This window comes from Thunnus albacares, chromosome 19 (genome assembly GCF_914725855.1).
Source record: "Thunnus albacares chromosome 19, fThuAlb1.1, whole genome shotgun sequence".
In the NCBI taxonomy this organism is placed as follows: Eukaryota; Metazoa; Chordata; class Actinopteri; order Scombriformes; family Scombridae; genus Thunnus; species Thunnus albacares.
Window position 1 is genome coordinate 4,700,299 of NC_058124.1, and position 14,509 is coordinate 4,714,807.

At 40.8% G+C, this 14,509-nt stretch overlaps 1 protein-coding gene across 7 annotated transcripts in view; it reads left to right on the forward strand.

Annotated features, from left to right (window-relative positions):
* The first annotated feature begins 323 nt into the window (after positions 1-323).
* The window catches only part of phactr4a (phosphatase and actin regulator 4a), a 32,999-nt gene continuing 18,813 nt past the window's right edge, over positions 324-14,509 (forward strand). For 2 of the 7 annotated variants that reach the window (XM_044335416.1, XM_044335421.1), the window contains exon 1: positions 11,340-11,862. In XM_044335416.1, the coding sequence (XP_044191351.1) occupies positions 11,805-11,862 (58 nt within the window). In that variant the 5' untranslated portion in view covers positions 11,340-11,804. Of the gene's footprint in view, positions 684-3,557; positions 3,767-4,464; positions 4,591-8,939; positions 8,985-9,420; positions 9,567-11,339; positions 11,863-14,509 lie in introns of those variants that run through there. The other 5 variants (XM_044335418.1, XM_044335419.1, XM_044335420.1 and 2 more) reach the window with 5 other exon arrangements.

Here is a 14,509-nt window from a genome sequence, read left to right on the forward strand (position 1 = left end):
GAAACCACGTGACTGCAACCATGACGACAGTCGTTCACAATCCAGTGTTTTTTACAGTCTATGTTCACAACCCGTTCATTCATTCATTCATTCAAACCTTTATTTATGAGATCAGTCTTTAATTAATTCATTAATTCATTATTATTATTAATAATGATATAATAATAATAATAATACATTTAATTTGTACCGCACTTTTCATTCATACTGAAACTCAACCTAACTTTAACCTTGTTTTTTCTTCTTTTTAAAAGCATTCAGAGCGCTTATGTGGTCACGTGGTTCCCTGAGGTTTGTCCTTAGCAGTGGAGTCTGCTAATAAGTGCGCATGCGCAACTGTATTTAATCTTCCTACCGAGTTAACTTGCTCCACCTTTTGACAGCAAAGTGTTAACAAAGAAGTTTTAAACACAACATTTAACGTCGCTCTTAGCGTTTTGGTGGGGAAATTTAGGCGATGTTTGTGTATATTAGTGTTTTCACCCGCTTTCAGAAAGTGAATGTTGTGACTTTATTTGGGACAAAAGCTGGTTGGTGAAGCTAGTTCCGCCTTGCTTTTGTCCCTGTGATGGACCGCAGCGACAAGTGTCAAAAGTAATCAGAGCTCAACGAGAACAAGGGAAACACACGTCTCCTGTCATTTTGGATACATTTCTACATAAATTCAGCGCTTCCTAGGAACGGTGAGTAACGTTAGTATTTGTGCATGTCGTTACTCGCGTCTTGCTAATTTACCTGAGCTAACAAAGCTAAAGAGACAGTAGCCACCTGTTGCTGGCAGCCAAGGATTAGCATTATGTCAGTACAGTTTCTATCTTTGGCTGTCTGAACTAGGTTAAGGTGTTGAATAGGAAAGGAGAAATACACAAAAAGGCGGAATAAACAATATCAATAATGGTATTCAGACTGTGTTAGAGTGAGTTTAACTTTCTACCGTGTAGCCTCTGTTAACTGCTAACTTACCTGCACCTGTCTGATAATACAGAGCATGTACCATTAGCTGGGGCTGAATAACTGAAAAAACCTTTCGAAGGACTCTTTGTAGCCGTTTTCTGTCTGTCTGTTGTTCTCAGGACACTTTATCACTGCCAGAATGTTAAATTAGTTGTTCATTCTTAATCTATTCATAGTTCTTTTAGAGCATTTGCATGAGGCGCTTTGTTTGTAACTTGTTTTTTTGCAGACTTTCCTATAGCCACTGTAGCATTATTTTACATTACAATGACTTGAGGGAGGCTCCAGGTGTCAGTTATTGAACTACCAGGGAAGCAGCTCATTCCTCTGCATTCCTTTCACAGGCCCGTCTACTTGTTCCAACAAGTGCTTTGAGTGCTGACTGAAAGCCATAATACGCCCTATAACACGACACAGACTCTTCAAAGAGGGAAGACAAAAGGAGCTGCAGCTTATTGTGTATTTGTTCTAGATAGGCAAGATTGTAATCAGGTCAGTCATGTTATTGTGCTTTGTATACAGATACAATATACACATCACTTACTGAGGAAGAGAGGTCTTGGTAAATGTATTGTAACTACACAAAGGTAGGTAGCTTTTTGGAAAGAGTTTGAAAGATTGATGGTGAATGGGCATGATGCATGGGATTGGCATTCATTTTTATTGGATTCGACTGGTCAAAAATGCACGCCCACGATGGCGCGCAACTGTAAGCTCGTTAACAATAACAGATTTTTTTTGGGCAAATAACCAACTGTTGTCTTTAAGGGGATTCTTACCTCAGCCTAAGAAGTAATGTTTTCAGAGCAGGCGTATGTCTCAAATACTTAATTTGGTGGCAGTTTAGGCCATTCATTAAGTCAGTTTTTGGTGCATATCCAGGAGTTGTTTATTAACATCGCCATGGGAATCTTTCAGCAAGTGCGCTATGTTCTCTTGCACTACTGCACATAATGAAAAAGTGTCTGGCAAATGTGTCCCATCATCAAAATCAAGTAACAGGAACAGTGGCTGCATTTTGAAAAAAAAAAACAAGCTCCTGTGGTTGCTAGATTATAAATAGATAGACAACAGAGATGTGTTCAGATGAGGTTCTTTGAGCATTTGAATATCGTGGGGCTGTGCTGTGCTTGAGTGTGTGTGTGTGTGTGTGTTGTTATCAGCTAATGCTAGCTGTTGACAGTGGCTCATTGAGAACCGTGCTGTTAGCCTCCAAACAAACTCCAACTTGGCTCTTCATTCAGTTTGCCAAGTCTGCAGAATGAACTTGTCACAATGGCTGATTGTGCTCCTCTCAGTTGTGCAGAGCTCTGTCCTTTTATCCGATGAACTGGGAGTTCTTAATAAGCTAATTGGGAGCTCATGCTGAACAAACAGGATTGCGTAAAATTCATGAACTACCAGTGCAGTGCAAACAAAGTACAGAATCATGTCTCTTAGGAATGTCAGCTTGCATATGAAACACTTCTGACATTTGCAACATCCGTAATGCAGCAATCTCAGTGGAGTTATTATTACTCAAGGAAGGTAGTAATGGCTAATGAAACGATCTGTTATCATAAACAGCACTTCCATAAAAACTGAAATGTACATTGAGAAGATGTGGTTACAGTTTGGATAGATGGTATTACAAAGGGAATTTTTAAAGTTTCTTGGACTTAGCTGTGTATTCCTCTGAATCATGAGCCCTGTGTGAATTCAGAGGCTTTTGGCGTGCTTTCGTAGTCTTAGAGGAGGTGCATTTTTGTGTGTGTTTTATTCTGATCAAAAGCTGCAAGCCGAGCAGCAAGCTTATCTAGCATGACACCGGTTTGAATCAGTGGTTTGCAAACCTCTCTGTCGCTTGCCAAAGTGTGCTTTGGCTTACGGAAGTGAATTACACCCTGGTTACCAGAGGATCAGTCAGTAATGTTTTGATTCTTAAGCCATTCTTTGATGTAATAGGCTCTCATTATTGAGCAGTTAGACTAAAAAAGAAAAACTCACCATGTTTCTCACAGGCATGAGATTATTGCTGAATTCAAGACTGGTCATGGAAACAAGAGGCATAATAGAAATAACACATCGTCTGCTCTCTTGCACTCCTGAATGTGTACCTTTTTTTAATATAAAACAATGATTCAGTCTTTTATAATTCAATCTCCGATTCGTTTACAACCTGTTTTAGAGTCGGACTACTCAAGGTATTGCATCCTAATTATGTAGAAGGTCTGAAGGCTCACATCCACGCAAAAAGTACAAAAAAGGTGTACACTTGCACTCACGTGAAAGCACTGAAATACCACTGTTGGATCCTGTTACCAAACCTGAAAATCTGGCTGCCATTTTGCCCACTGTGCTCTACATTGTACTCTCTCTAATGCTGAGATAGTCCATGTATGCCTGGTACACAAAAAAAAAAAGCTAACAGACAGAGGCTGTTGAGTCCTCAACCTTTGGATACGCTGTAAAATAATGACAGGACTGGGTGTCATCCTGTATGTGTGTGTGTGTTTGCTCATGTTCACGTGGTGTCCCTACTGACTACTGGCTCAGCTGCTCTAGTTTGCTGGCTTGTATGTATGCACACAAAACGGTGCACATTAACTCACCTGTGTTTGCTTTGCTGCCAGAGTGTACCAGTGAGTCGTGGCCCTTCAGAGCCGGAGCTAGCCCCTAGGACCAGAGCTCCGGGAGGATATTTGAGAACAGAATTGGGTTGCAGTGCTGCTGAACTTTGTCTAGTGAATTATTTGTGAGTTTGTGAGTGCGTATCAACTTTACGGGCAGGTTGGAAATACTGAATAATAAATGGATTACGCCTTTTTAAATGGTAAGAAAATAAACAAAATCAGAAAGGTTATCATTCTCACCTAGCTCAGATATTATAGATATTCTGTGTATTAGAATAATGTATGTCATTAATATCCAGACAAAATGATGTAGTTATCAAATGGTAGTGATTGTGCTCAAAATGCAGTAACTGTGTGTGAAGCTGCAAGTTTCTAGTGGACATTACAGAAGCTGAAGGTGACACTAGAGGAGTGGACATTAGTCTTTTAATGGGATCTGTTAAAGCAGTGTAATGTACAGCCACACTGTCCTGCCTGCAGCTGTTGAGCATTTGCTGTGTGTACATTATAGCCCAAGACACGTCAAACCAGTTGGACTGAACCAAAGCTGACCATGCAGAGGGTTGCCTGCTGTTAGAAAGTTACATTGATCTGATTTTAAAGTTCAACGCAAAGTCGATTCTTTAGTTAGCATGCAAAGTAAGGGTCCAACTTAAAGGGTCTAACAGTGTGGTGGTATTGTTGTCAACGCCAATGACTGTCTCCTGTCAAAAGGATTTGTGCTGCAATCCAAGACAGTGGCACCAACTAACTTCCTTATCTAATAAACTCAGTTTACTCAGCATATTTTCAAGCTTTCTTTTTCAGAAGACTCCATGAAAGTTTTTAAAGAAGCTCAGCACCAAGAAGGAAGTAGGCTTTCCTGTCTTATATACTTGTCTGTCTGCATCCTTTACAGGCGTGCTGTAATCACTTTGCTATTACGTTGTCCTGCTGGAAGAAGAAAGCAAAGAAGTCACAGCCAAACTACAAGGACAGCATTTTGAGGGAAGATTTTATCGAACATCAATGATCTTCAGTAGAAGTAAGTTGGCGTTACAAGACAACATTTTGTAGCTAAGTTACTTAACTAATATTGGCTTATTGTACTTTTCTTCCATTATGACTACATTTGAAATCTGAATTCACAGGGATATTGTAAGAACTTGGCCTAGTCTACTTGATAAGAAGGTCAAATACTTGCCTGCCACTCTACACTCTCCCTTTTATTCTCCATTGTACACACTGCGCTGCCTGTTCAGTCCCACGAGCAAGCAGGGTTTTACCAGTTTGTTGTCAAGGGACTTTTGACATTCCAAAGTGCAGCCTGATACTGTTGTTGTGACCCTCCCCTGCTAGCGTCATGATGTAGCCGCACCTTCTGCTAGTGACCAATTACAGGCAGGGGCATCTTTTGGATTAGTTACTGTGAAACTCACAGGGAGAGATGATACAAATGATCTTTATGGTTTTAATATCAGCTGCTCATCTGTCCCAGTGATCCTGATCTTGACATTATGATTAACCACACGCCTGCCCAGCTGCTTTGTCTTAAAGCTACAGGACATTCAAAATCATGACTGTTGATAGTGTTGATGTCAGTGCTATCAGTTCATAGAAAGTAACTGAGAGTAACTGCTTCCCTGCTGTTTCTCATCTTTATTCCTGTTTGACAACACTTAGTTCTGAACTGTTCATCACAAACATGAGTTTCAATGTGTGATTGACAGTTATTAATCAACTGGTCAAGTTGTGACTTGTTGAGCACTGCTGAACATTGCAAGTACTATTGCAGGAGAAGCCTGGAAGGATTTCATCAAAAAAAAACAAAAACAGTAAAAATATATTTATATGAAGTGTGTATTTCAGCCAGGACTCAAACTGGGCTTGGTAAACAAGATTTAGTGCACGTTGTATCTCCAATGCTGATATTATGTGGAGCTCCACACCAGAGGGGTGTTTCATGAAGATGACTCAGGACAGAAAGCTGTCTTGAATGAACCAGGATTAAACTGTTTCAAAAAGCCAACTCAGAGCTAGATGCTCAAATTAAATCAAGTCTGGTTTAAGAAGTGCATGTTCATGTCTTTGATACACAAACCTGAGACTTCAAGCACACATACGTTTCTATGGTAACTTAGACCAGACTTGAGACCAAATTTGAAGCCTTGTTTACTGAGGGTTTAACTGGTAACAGAATGAATGAATTATGCATTAGCATTGATTATGGTTAACTAAACATATGTACTGTAATAGCTGTAGCTTTGGACAGATGTAGTAGCTTGCTGGCATCACAACATTTTCATGTCTCTTTACCTGTCTCTGCTTCAAATACACAAACACACACACACACAAACACACACACACACACACACAGACACAGACTGTGAAATACTGAGCTTGTTTTGCTATTCATTGGATTTTTGTGCTGAATCGATTTGGTACCAGTAAAGTACAGCTGGTGTCATTTCTCTGGCTTGTTGATTCTCTCTCCGTGTTCATCACAAACAGTCTTTATGTTTGTTTACGTGTCGGATTGAAGGTGGCTGAAGGAGGCTACTCTGCTGCATTTGCGGTTGCTGTTGAAGTTGTTGTGTTAAATAGAAACGCCCCAAACACCCTGGTGTCCAGACCTCAATAAGAAAGGTCTGATTTTAGTTCTTCACAACTTTGGTGTATTTTAGTAGTTATTTGATGTTCTCTATCATTTCAGATACCTTGCACAATACATCACAAATACACCCATATATAAAAACATGATTTAAGGTCACAACAGTTACCTGTACAGAGACCACTTGATAGCTGTATTGCTGCTGGAGATGTTTACAGATTTTCAAGTGTGTCTCAAAACATCAGTCAGGCGTCCATATCAACAGAGAAAGAGGTTTTCCTTGCTGTAATCATTCCTCCTGTTCATACTGGCTGTTAAAAGATCTCCTTCAAATGTGCTCTCAATATAAGTGATGAAAATCCACGGTGTGTCCACACAGTCATTTAGTGCAAAAATGCATCTGAAGCTTATATGAGGTTTCAGCAGTCTGATTTAGGCTGTATTCAGACCAAATCAGACAGTGAGGCGAAAACACTGGTCCTCCCATTCATTTGAATGGGGGTAGTGTGTTTCGGATGCGGGAGCCACACCGGACTGCGGCTGGAAAGTTGAGCCAGGGTCAACTTTTGGAGGAACGCAACCTGACGTCACTGTGGCTGAAGGCTGCGGTGACCAATCACAGCCAGGGATCAGACTGATCAGAACTGTAAACTCTGCCATGAGGGAGTACAAAGACGTCACTAGGAGGAGGGGAGGACATTTCTCTTCGTTTGATAACGTTGAAAGTAAAGTTAGGCTTTGCTGTCGGCTTCCCGACTCATTTTAAAAAAGACGTGGGAGACAGAGAGAGACAGACTGTGATCGAGCGAGCAAGAGAGTGAATGAAGAGAGGGAGCGCTGGTAGCAAGAAGCCGGTGAATCAGATCAGTAAAAGGTTATTTTCTGATTGTTTCACTGCAGTTACATTCTGGAGCACAAATAAACACGCCAACACACCTCTGCTCAACCCTGCGGCTGTACACCGCACCGCTTTATTTGGTCTGAATACAGCCTTAGTCATATCAAGTGGATATATGACACATTCACAGTCTTTTTAGCATAAAATTCCCTCTTTGTGTTTCCTCAGTGTTTCCCTGTTGAGCTATGGTGGAATTATAGTAACAAAAATAGGAACTTCGGCACTAAACAGACTGTAACGGTGAAAGACATCTGCTTGGTTTGACTCATTTTGTCGCTGAAGCTTCATATTAGCTTCAGATAAACTTTTAAATATATTTTTGCACAGAAGGAGGACTGTGGATTTTGTCCCCCATCACTTCCATTGTAAGATCATTATGAAGACATCTTCTAATGGTCAGTATGAACAGGAGGAATGATTACAGCAAGAAAAACATGTTTCAGTGTTCATTCGGGCTCCTGACTGTTGTTTTAAGACAGACTTGAAAAATTGTGAACCTGTCCTTTAATTGTATTACAATATGAAAAACAAAAAACCCCACAAAACATTATTTGAAAGTCCTGAAACAAGCCCAGAGTCATTTAAAAGCCGATATTCATCACAGATATGTTGTAGAGAGAGAGCTCTATTTGTTTTTTTTTTTAATATATAGTTATTTACAATGATTAAATTCCCAGTGAAGTTTACTGTTTCAGTGCACTGGTGTAATTTTATACAATACAGTTCATTGTTAAACTGTAAAATATCCTGCCTCTATTACGTATCTTTGTCCCAAGTGTTTGATAACTACATTTGAGAGATCGTTGCAAAAAATGTGTGTTTATGTATATATTCTGTATATATAAGATTATCGGTTGATATACTGCCTAATATCTGCATCAGCCTCAGAAATGCAGTATCGGTCGGGCCCTATTTAAAACAAACAGACATGGCAGCCAGGCTATCTGATGATGATTGCAGCCTGATGAAAATGACCCTCATATCATTGAAGGTCACATTCTATCACACAGTAGCACAGAGTTGGTTATTTGGCAGAATGTCTTGTTTTTTGTGAAAACAGAGTATTTTATTTTTCACTCTTTTGTAATGTCGTATGTTTGAGCATTTTACACAACACTTAATGTGAGATGATCATAGATAACCACCTCACAGTATGTTCATATCTACCAACCCATCTAGTGTATAGAAAGGTATCTTGTTCAAGTGTGTGCAGTGTTTCATTCTTCAATTTCAGTTTCTTAACTGCTTTGGTAAAGAACGTTTTCCCGTTCTCCTCCACACTGCAGCGCCACGTTGTTACCCATACTAATAGGATGTGTATTTTTAAATGTGATTGCGTAATTGGCTGATCCTTTCTTAATCGTGACAGTTGTTTGCATGTGTCTTAGAAAGGAATTCTGAATTAGACTTGTTTATTTGCTGTGAGGCCTGCTAGGATTTTCAGTCAGCGTGTTAGCTAATTAATGCACTATTTTGTTTTAGCCAGCACAACTTTTGTTCAGCTTTCAATCTGGCCCCCATTAACCGCAGAGAACATCCAATCTGTTGAGGTGCCCTGAGAGGCGTTCATTGATTTACTGAGTGATAATGGAACGCTAGAGTCTTCAGTGATGGGAATAACTTTTGTAAGTTCCTGCTGTTTTTATAGGATACAAAGTTTAACTTCAGTATCAGCTGCTCTGGGATTCCACATGTTGATGTGTAGTTTCTTTTGGAAACTTTTTATGTTTGTGTAAGCTGTGGATTAGGCTAGATCAAGGAATTCATTAAGTAAAACATTTGAATACATTGTCTCTTCTTGAAAAATGCATGTAATAAGATACACACATCATCAAAATTCTACTTTTTTACATTTCAAATGATCCCTTTTGTTCATTTGTTTCAGGAGCTGTCGGCTGCTGAGTTTTGGAAACTGTGATGGAAAATCCTGGTAAGAAAAATGCCCTTTTTATTGTTTTTCAGATGTATTAATTATTTGATTTGTAAAACTTTTAAAGACTTTTTCAATTTCACTGTGCCAGATTTCATTTGAAATATGTCAGTAAATTAAAAGAAAAGCATATAAAGCAAAACAAATCTTGTTGACCTTCAAGTTGAAACATGCCAACTGAGTTAGTTTCTATTTTAATATATACGTAGGCTGTAGTGAGACTAACTTTATCCCAATCATGGTATCACGATGACAGAAAATGGTGAGTCAACAAACCTAGTGCTTGTTTATGGAGCTGTCCATAAAAGGGTAGGCCCTGTGACGCGTTGTGGTGTTGACACTGCAGCTATCTGATTGGCCCTCACTCAGAGGACACACCTGTAGGTTATCAGAGCTGCCGGTTTCTGTCACTGCCACGCATGGCCTTGTGTCTGTTTCACCACTGAGCTCAATCATTGACGACCTTGGCGTATCAGGGATACAGTCGCTCAGGGGAACTCGCTTCCTAAACTGAACCGTTGTAGTACATTTGTGACATCTGTGGGAACACAGCTGGGATGGCTGTACAGTCTGAATATTTTCGTGAGTAAACCTGCTTTCTCTCTGTCGGTGGATGTTAAATTCTTAAAGATGTACATTTCAGTTCCTCCTTTAAACTACAGTGTGCTCTCTTGATTGGCAAAAATGTCCTTTTTTTTTTTTTTTAAATCATGAATACAATGTGATTGAGACAGTTTCCTCTTTGGGTTATTAAAATACCAAGACAGGACAGGGCATGGCTCCATGAGCACTTTTTAGGCTACTGGGCCATGGCAGGAACAGATTAAGGAAGCTGGATCTGCTCATCCCTGCCTGGCGCTGTCGCCAAGCTGTAAAAATAAACCAGACTTCCTCCTCTGCTCGATTTTAAAAGTGATGCGTTTCTGACATGTAGGCATGGCTGATGAGCAACTGGAATGCCTTACATATCCACGCATTTTGATCTGAAAGGGCAAAGCCATCCAGCGTGTTGACTCATGTTAGGTTATAATCAGTATGCGTATGTTTTGGGGCTGTCATGATGACACGGTGTGATTGTGTTTTTGTGAGTCATTAAGGTGTTTTTTCTGTTCTCAGTTAACGTGTCTGTCTCCATCTGCTGCTGCTCTTTGGAAAGAATTAAAAGGATTTCAGTGTCTGTGTGAGTCATACGTTAGAAAATGTTACTGGTTATTATCCCTGTCTGTTTACTGATGATTTCCATGATTGCTCTCATTATTGTCCTTGAACTATAAAACCTGACATGTGGTCTTACATTCCACACATTCCTCTGTCAGAGTTGTGCTCTTATGCTGTGGCTTTAATTGGACTGTAGAGGGAGCAACAGTAATACAGCATGTTATTAAGTCAGCTTTGTATGATGTACTGAATGTCTAAAAACATAGTGATATATTGCTCTCTCACTGTTTACCAAACCTCCTCCTTCTGTTATAGCCTATATCTATCCTTTTTTTAAAAAATATAAAGTAAGCTGAAATCAGACACAATAACGGAAACACCTTGCATCTTATGTAGTCGAAACCTTTGAGAAGTTTCAAGTTTCAAGACTGTGTTTGAAGCTTTGTGATGTTTTTGGGTGAGATTACATTACTTTAAGATATACCCGCCTCCCATGACTGTGTATATATATATATATATGGGTAGGACAAAATAGCATGAACACCATATTGCATTGAGCTGTCTTGGATTGCTTTCTATAAACCAACATCTGTCTGATTGGCTGTAGAAAAGACGGGTAATGAGCTCCTCTAACTCCCACACACTGATTGGATATAACCTAATCACACAGCGCTCTAATAGAAACGTTCAGACACAGACTCCTCCGTTATGTATGTGAGATTTTGGCTTTGTGTCTGCTGAGGTGTTTATATGTAAAGCACTTTGCTGTGAGATGTATTATTGTGCTTCACAGTGTTATTATATATTTAGAGAGCCATAGTTCCAGCAAAGAATAGCTGAATTGTTTATTGCTGTTTTATTCCCACACAGGACACATTTTTGCTATTTTTATTAGCAGTGCAAATTAAGTCATAATAAAAGTACTTACAACCAAACATGTGGGAGTTGAGGTAAATAGTAAAACTGAGTGACTAACATCTAATACGTCGTTATCAGTTCGCACATGTATTTCATAGTTTAAAAGGACAGTCCCTGGACAGTCATCGGACACCTTTGCTGTGTCACTTCCTCTTCTCTGGCACTGAGCTCCACCTTGGCCCAGCTCACCTTCCACACTTCTCGAGTTACCTCACCCCGCAGAGCCCGCCCCTCGTCCTTCAGGGAGTAGTGTTTTGTCAGTCTGTGAAATGGTGCTCGCGGGGGGCCCCACCGCTTTGCAAATCCCCTCAAGGCTTGATGGCTGGACCGGCCAAACCTCAAAGCTTGCCTGCTGTGAACTTTGCCCCCAAAAAATGCGCTCTCAGGAATGAAAGGCATCCAAGACTGCCGGATTACCTTATTGGCCTACCTTATTTATGAAGTCAGAGCTCCAAGAAGGGAGGGACCTAAGAAGTGAGCGAGTGAGTGTGTTTGTGTTTTAAAGGGGAATGAAGGAGGGAGGTAGAGAGGGAGAGACCAAATCTCACAGGCTGAAGAGAGGGAGAGGGCATGACTATAGAGACGAGAGACTAAATGAAGCAAGTGAGCAGTCAAAAACGGTCTTGAGTTACAGGAGCTCTATGTCTAGTTGAAGGAGAGCGAGGTGGCTTCAGGTTTTCCTTTCCTGCCGTGGGCCTTGGGAGAGGCAGGGCCCGGCAGGCCAACGGGGACAGGAGCCGTAGCATGGGACACAGTGCTAGCAGTGAGACAGTGGCCCAGCAACCAGCCCAACACAACACGGGTGAGTCTCAAGCCAGAGCCTCAGAGCTACACGGTTGCTGCAAACATAATTTTGAGGTGATCTTTGAGGTGCTCGGGCGTGTTTGCATTAGTGAAGAATAGAGTCTCAACAACAGGATACAATATATATGAACAGGTGTTTGTAAATCAGAGAGAGACTGGTAGGCGGCAGGCACAGACAGGTGTAGAAGAATGCATGCAGATGGAATGTGGTGATTGTGAAATATACAAACCACACAAAACTTCTCTCTGTTTGCACGCAGTACTCCATCTCCCCGTGGAGCCATTTTCTGAAAAACAAGATTTCACGGTACAAGGCACCAACTGACACCACTTCTTTCCATGTGGATCTCTCTTTTTGAACTTATATGACTTGACTTCTACAAGTTTTGTTGCGAGTCTGCGGTTCTACGGTGCTCCCCAAAGCCCCCTGACTCTCTGGCAGAGCTCAAAACAGACTTTCAAACTATCAGAACCTGTTTTTTGTCGTCTAAAGGAGGAACCTCTCTCAAGTTGTATTTGCACACTTACAACTCCTCTTGATGATACAGCTTGTAGCTATTGCAGTCTAGCATCTGTAACACAGGCTAGCTCTTTGTTTTCACCTCTCTCCAGCATAATATCACTTAACTTTAAGCTGCTGACACCAACCTGCTGACCCCGTTCTTGTGTTTGTAGAATAGAAACAACATCATGTTTACGTATAATTCGTCAGTCAATATTTGCTTCATACGGTACACTCTGGTTTCTGTTTAAACACCTCTCAACACTCGTGCCTAAATAAAACAGGTAACATGAGAACATCCTCTTCGTTATATATTTGCCTTCCATGCAAAATGTATTTTTGCCTCTGGTGTGCTATTCTCTGGAGTCGGTGTCAACATGTCATGTGAATGGCATGAGTCATATGGACAGCTTGACCCGAGCACTGTAGGGTATTGCATTAGTGCCGGGCGGTTAGTGCAGCTTTCATGCTTTTTAGTAGGCCTTTGAGTTTGAATGGCTGAGTATTTGCAGAAGCCTGTGTTGTTACTGCTGTCATAGGTTTTGTTGAAACAAGCCTTCCTGTTTAGAGTCAGCCTATAAATGCAGATCTATAGTTGTGTGTCAGTGTTTAGTTTATTTTTTTTTTTTTTTTTTTTATCTTTCCCCTCATCTGTTAAGGGTCGGTGCCTTCTCTGCTTGTTCTGTGAAAAACACCCATCACAAATTGTCATGCTTCATAACACAAGGTCACCACATCCCACTTTGATTCCGTTGCAGCCAAGTAACATCAGTGTTCTCCCTGCTCACTGCCACCCAGCCCCTCCCAGTTTAACACCCACTGGTGTCTGGGATATGTGTCAGGAATAGCTGTGAGAGACAGTGGTCTGCACACAGTTCACTGACCTGTGTGTGTGTGTGTGTGTGTGTGTGTGTGTGTGTGTGTGTGTGTGTGTGTGTGTGTGTGTGTGTACCTGCATTTCAGCACGGGGTTTCACACATACATGCAACAGCCTGCTTTATTTCGTACAGTTGGTAGACAAAATAATGTAAACATTTTATGGAGAGGGTGTTTTTCCTGAACATAGTTGCATCAATGGGAGATCTTAGGTTGAAAGCCAATTAACCAGCACTTAAATATGTTTGTTCTGGTCCCAAAATGTAGGTTTATTGGTAAATAATACTGCAAAATGATTCAGTATGTCTGTTTTGAATAGTCTTGACTCATCACAGCATACATGCATGCATGCCAGTGATCATAATAAACAGGGACATACACAGAGTAATGTCAAAATATATTGCACATCCACATATAAAACCTCACCTGACCTGCTTTTGTGAAGTGTTAACTTTTTGTGTGTTCCCAGTGGAGATAAATGAATCTAAGTGTGAGGATAAAGAGCTGCTTAAAAATGAGGTCAAGGCTGAAGAGTACACATCTCTCTGTCCTGCCACGCGATACATGACACAGTGTAGCACAGCAGTAGTTTGTCATGTTTATACCTCAAGTTGTAACTAACGCAGCTGATCTACACGGTGTTCTCTCTAGCGATGCCGCCATTACTGCGTTGGCACATTGACGGTGAAAGTGCAGATGTTTGGGATAATCACAGTCGACAGTCGCCCCTTTAAACAGATGAAAGTATCTAATGGTGGGTGGAACAAATCGTTTCACACTACGATTCTGAATCAATTCACAAATGAAAATCAATTTTCTAAATGTTAGTTAATAACGTGATGTTGACGGAAGCAAGCATTTTTTGATTTAATGACTAAATAATTACCTTTTGCGAGATGAACATGAAGTATATTGTGAACTTTCTATGTGGTCACTCAGAGACTGTTAGTGGAGCGAAGCAGTGAACTCCAGCAGTAACAAATGAGACCGACCGACCAACACACATTGCAGCATTAAACCATTTAAACCAACTCTGAGGTGAAGATAATAACTCTGTGCTCAGTGTTTCACCTCAAAAACCCTGCAGCCGCTCAGCGTGTTGGACAGCGATGTCTTTCCCCGGAGCTGACGGTGCAGCAGAGAGACTGCTCTCCACTGCTGGAGACATGACGTTAATAACACAGCAGAGTGCTCCACCTCCTCCTCAGTTTATTATTCTCATACTGGCAGGAGACTGTAAGATGCTTTCACATTAATTAATTAATTC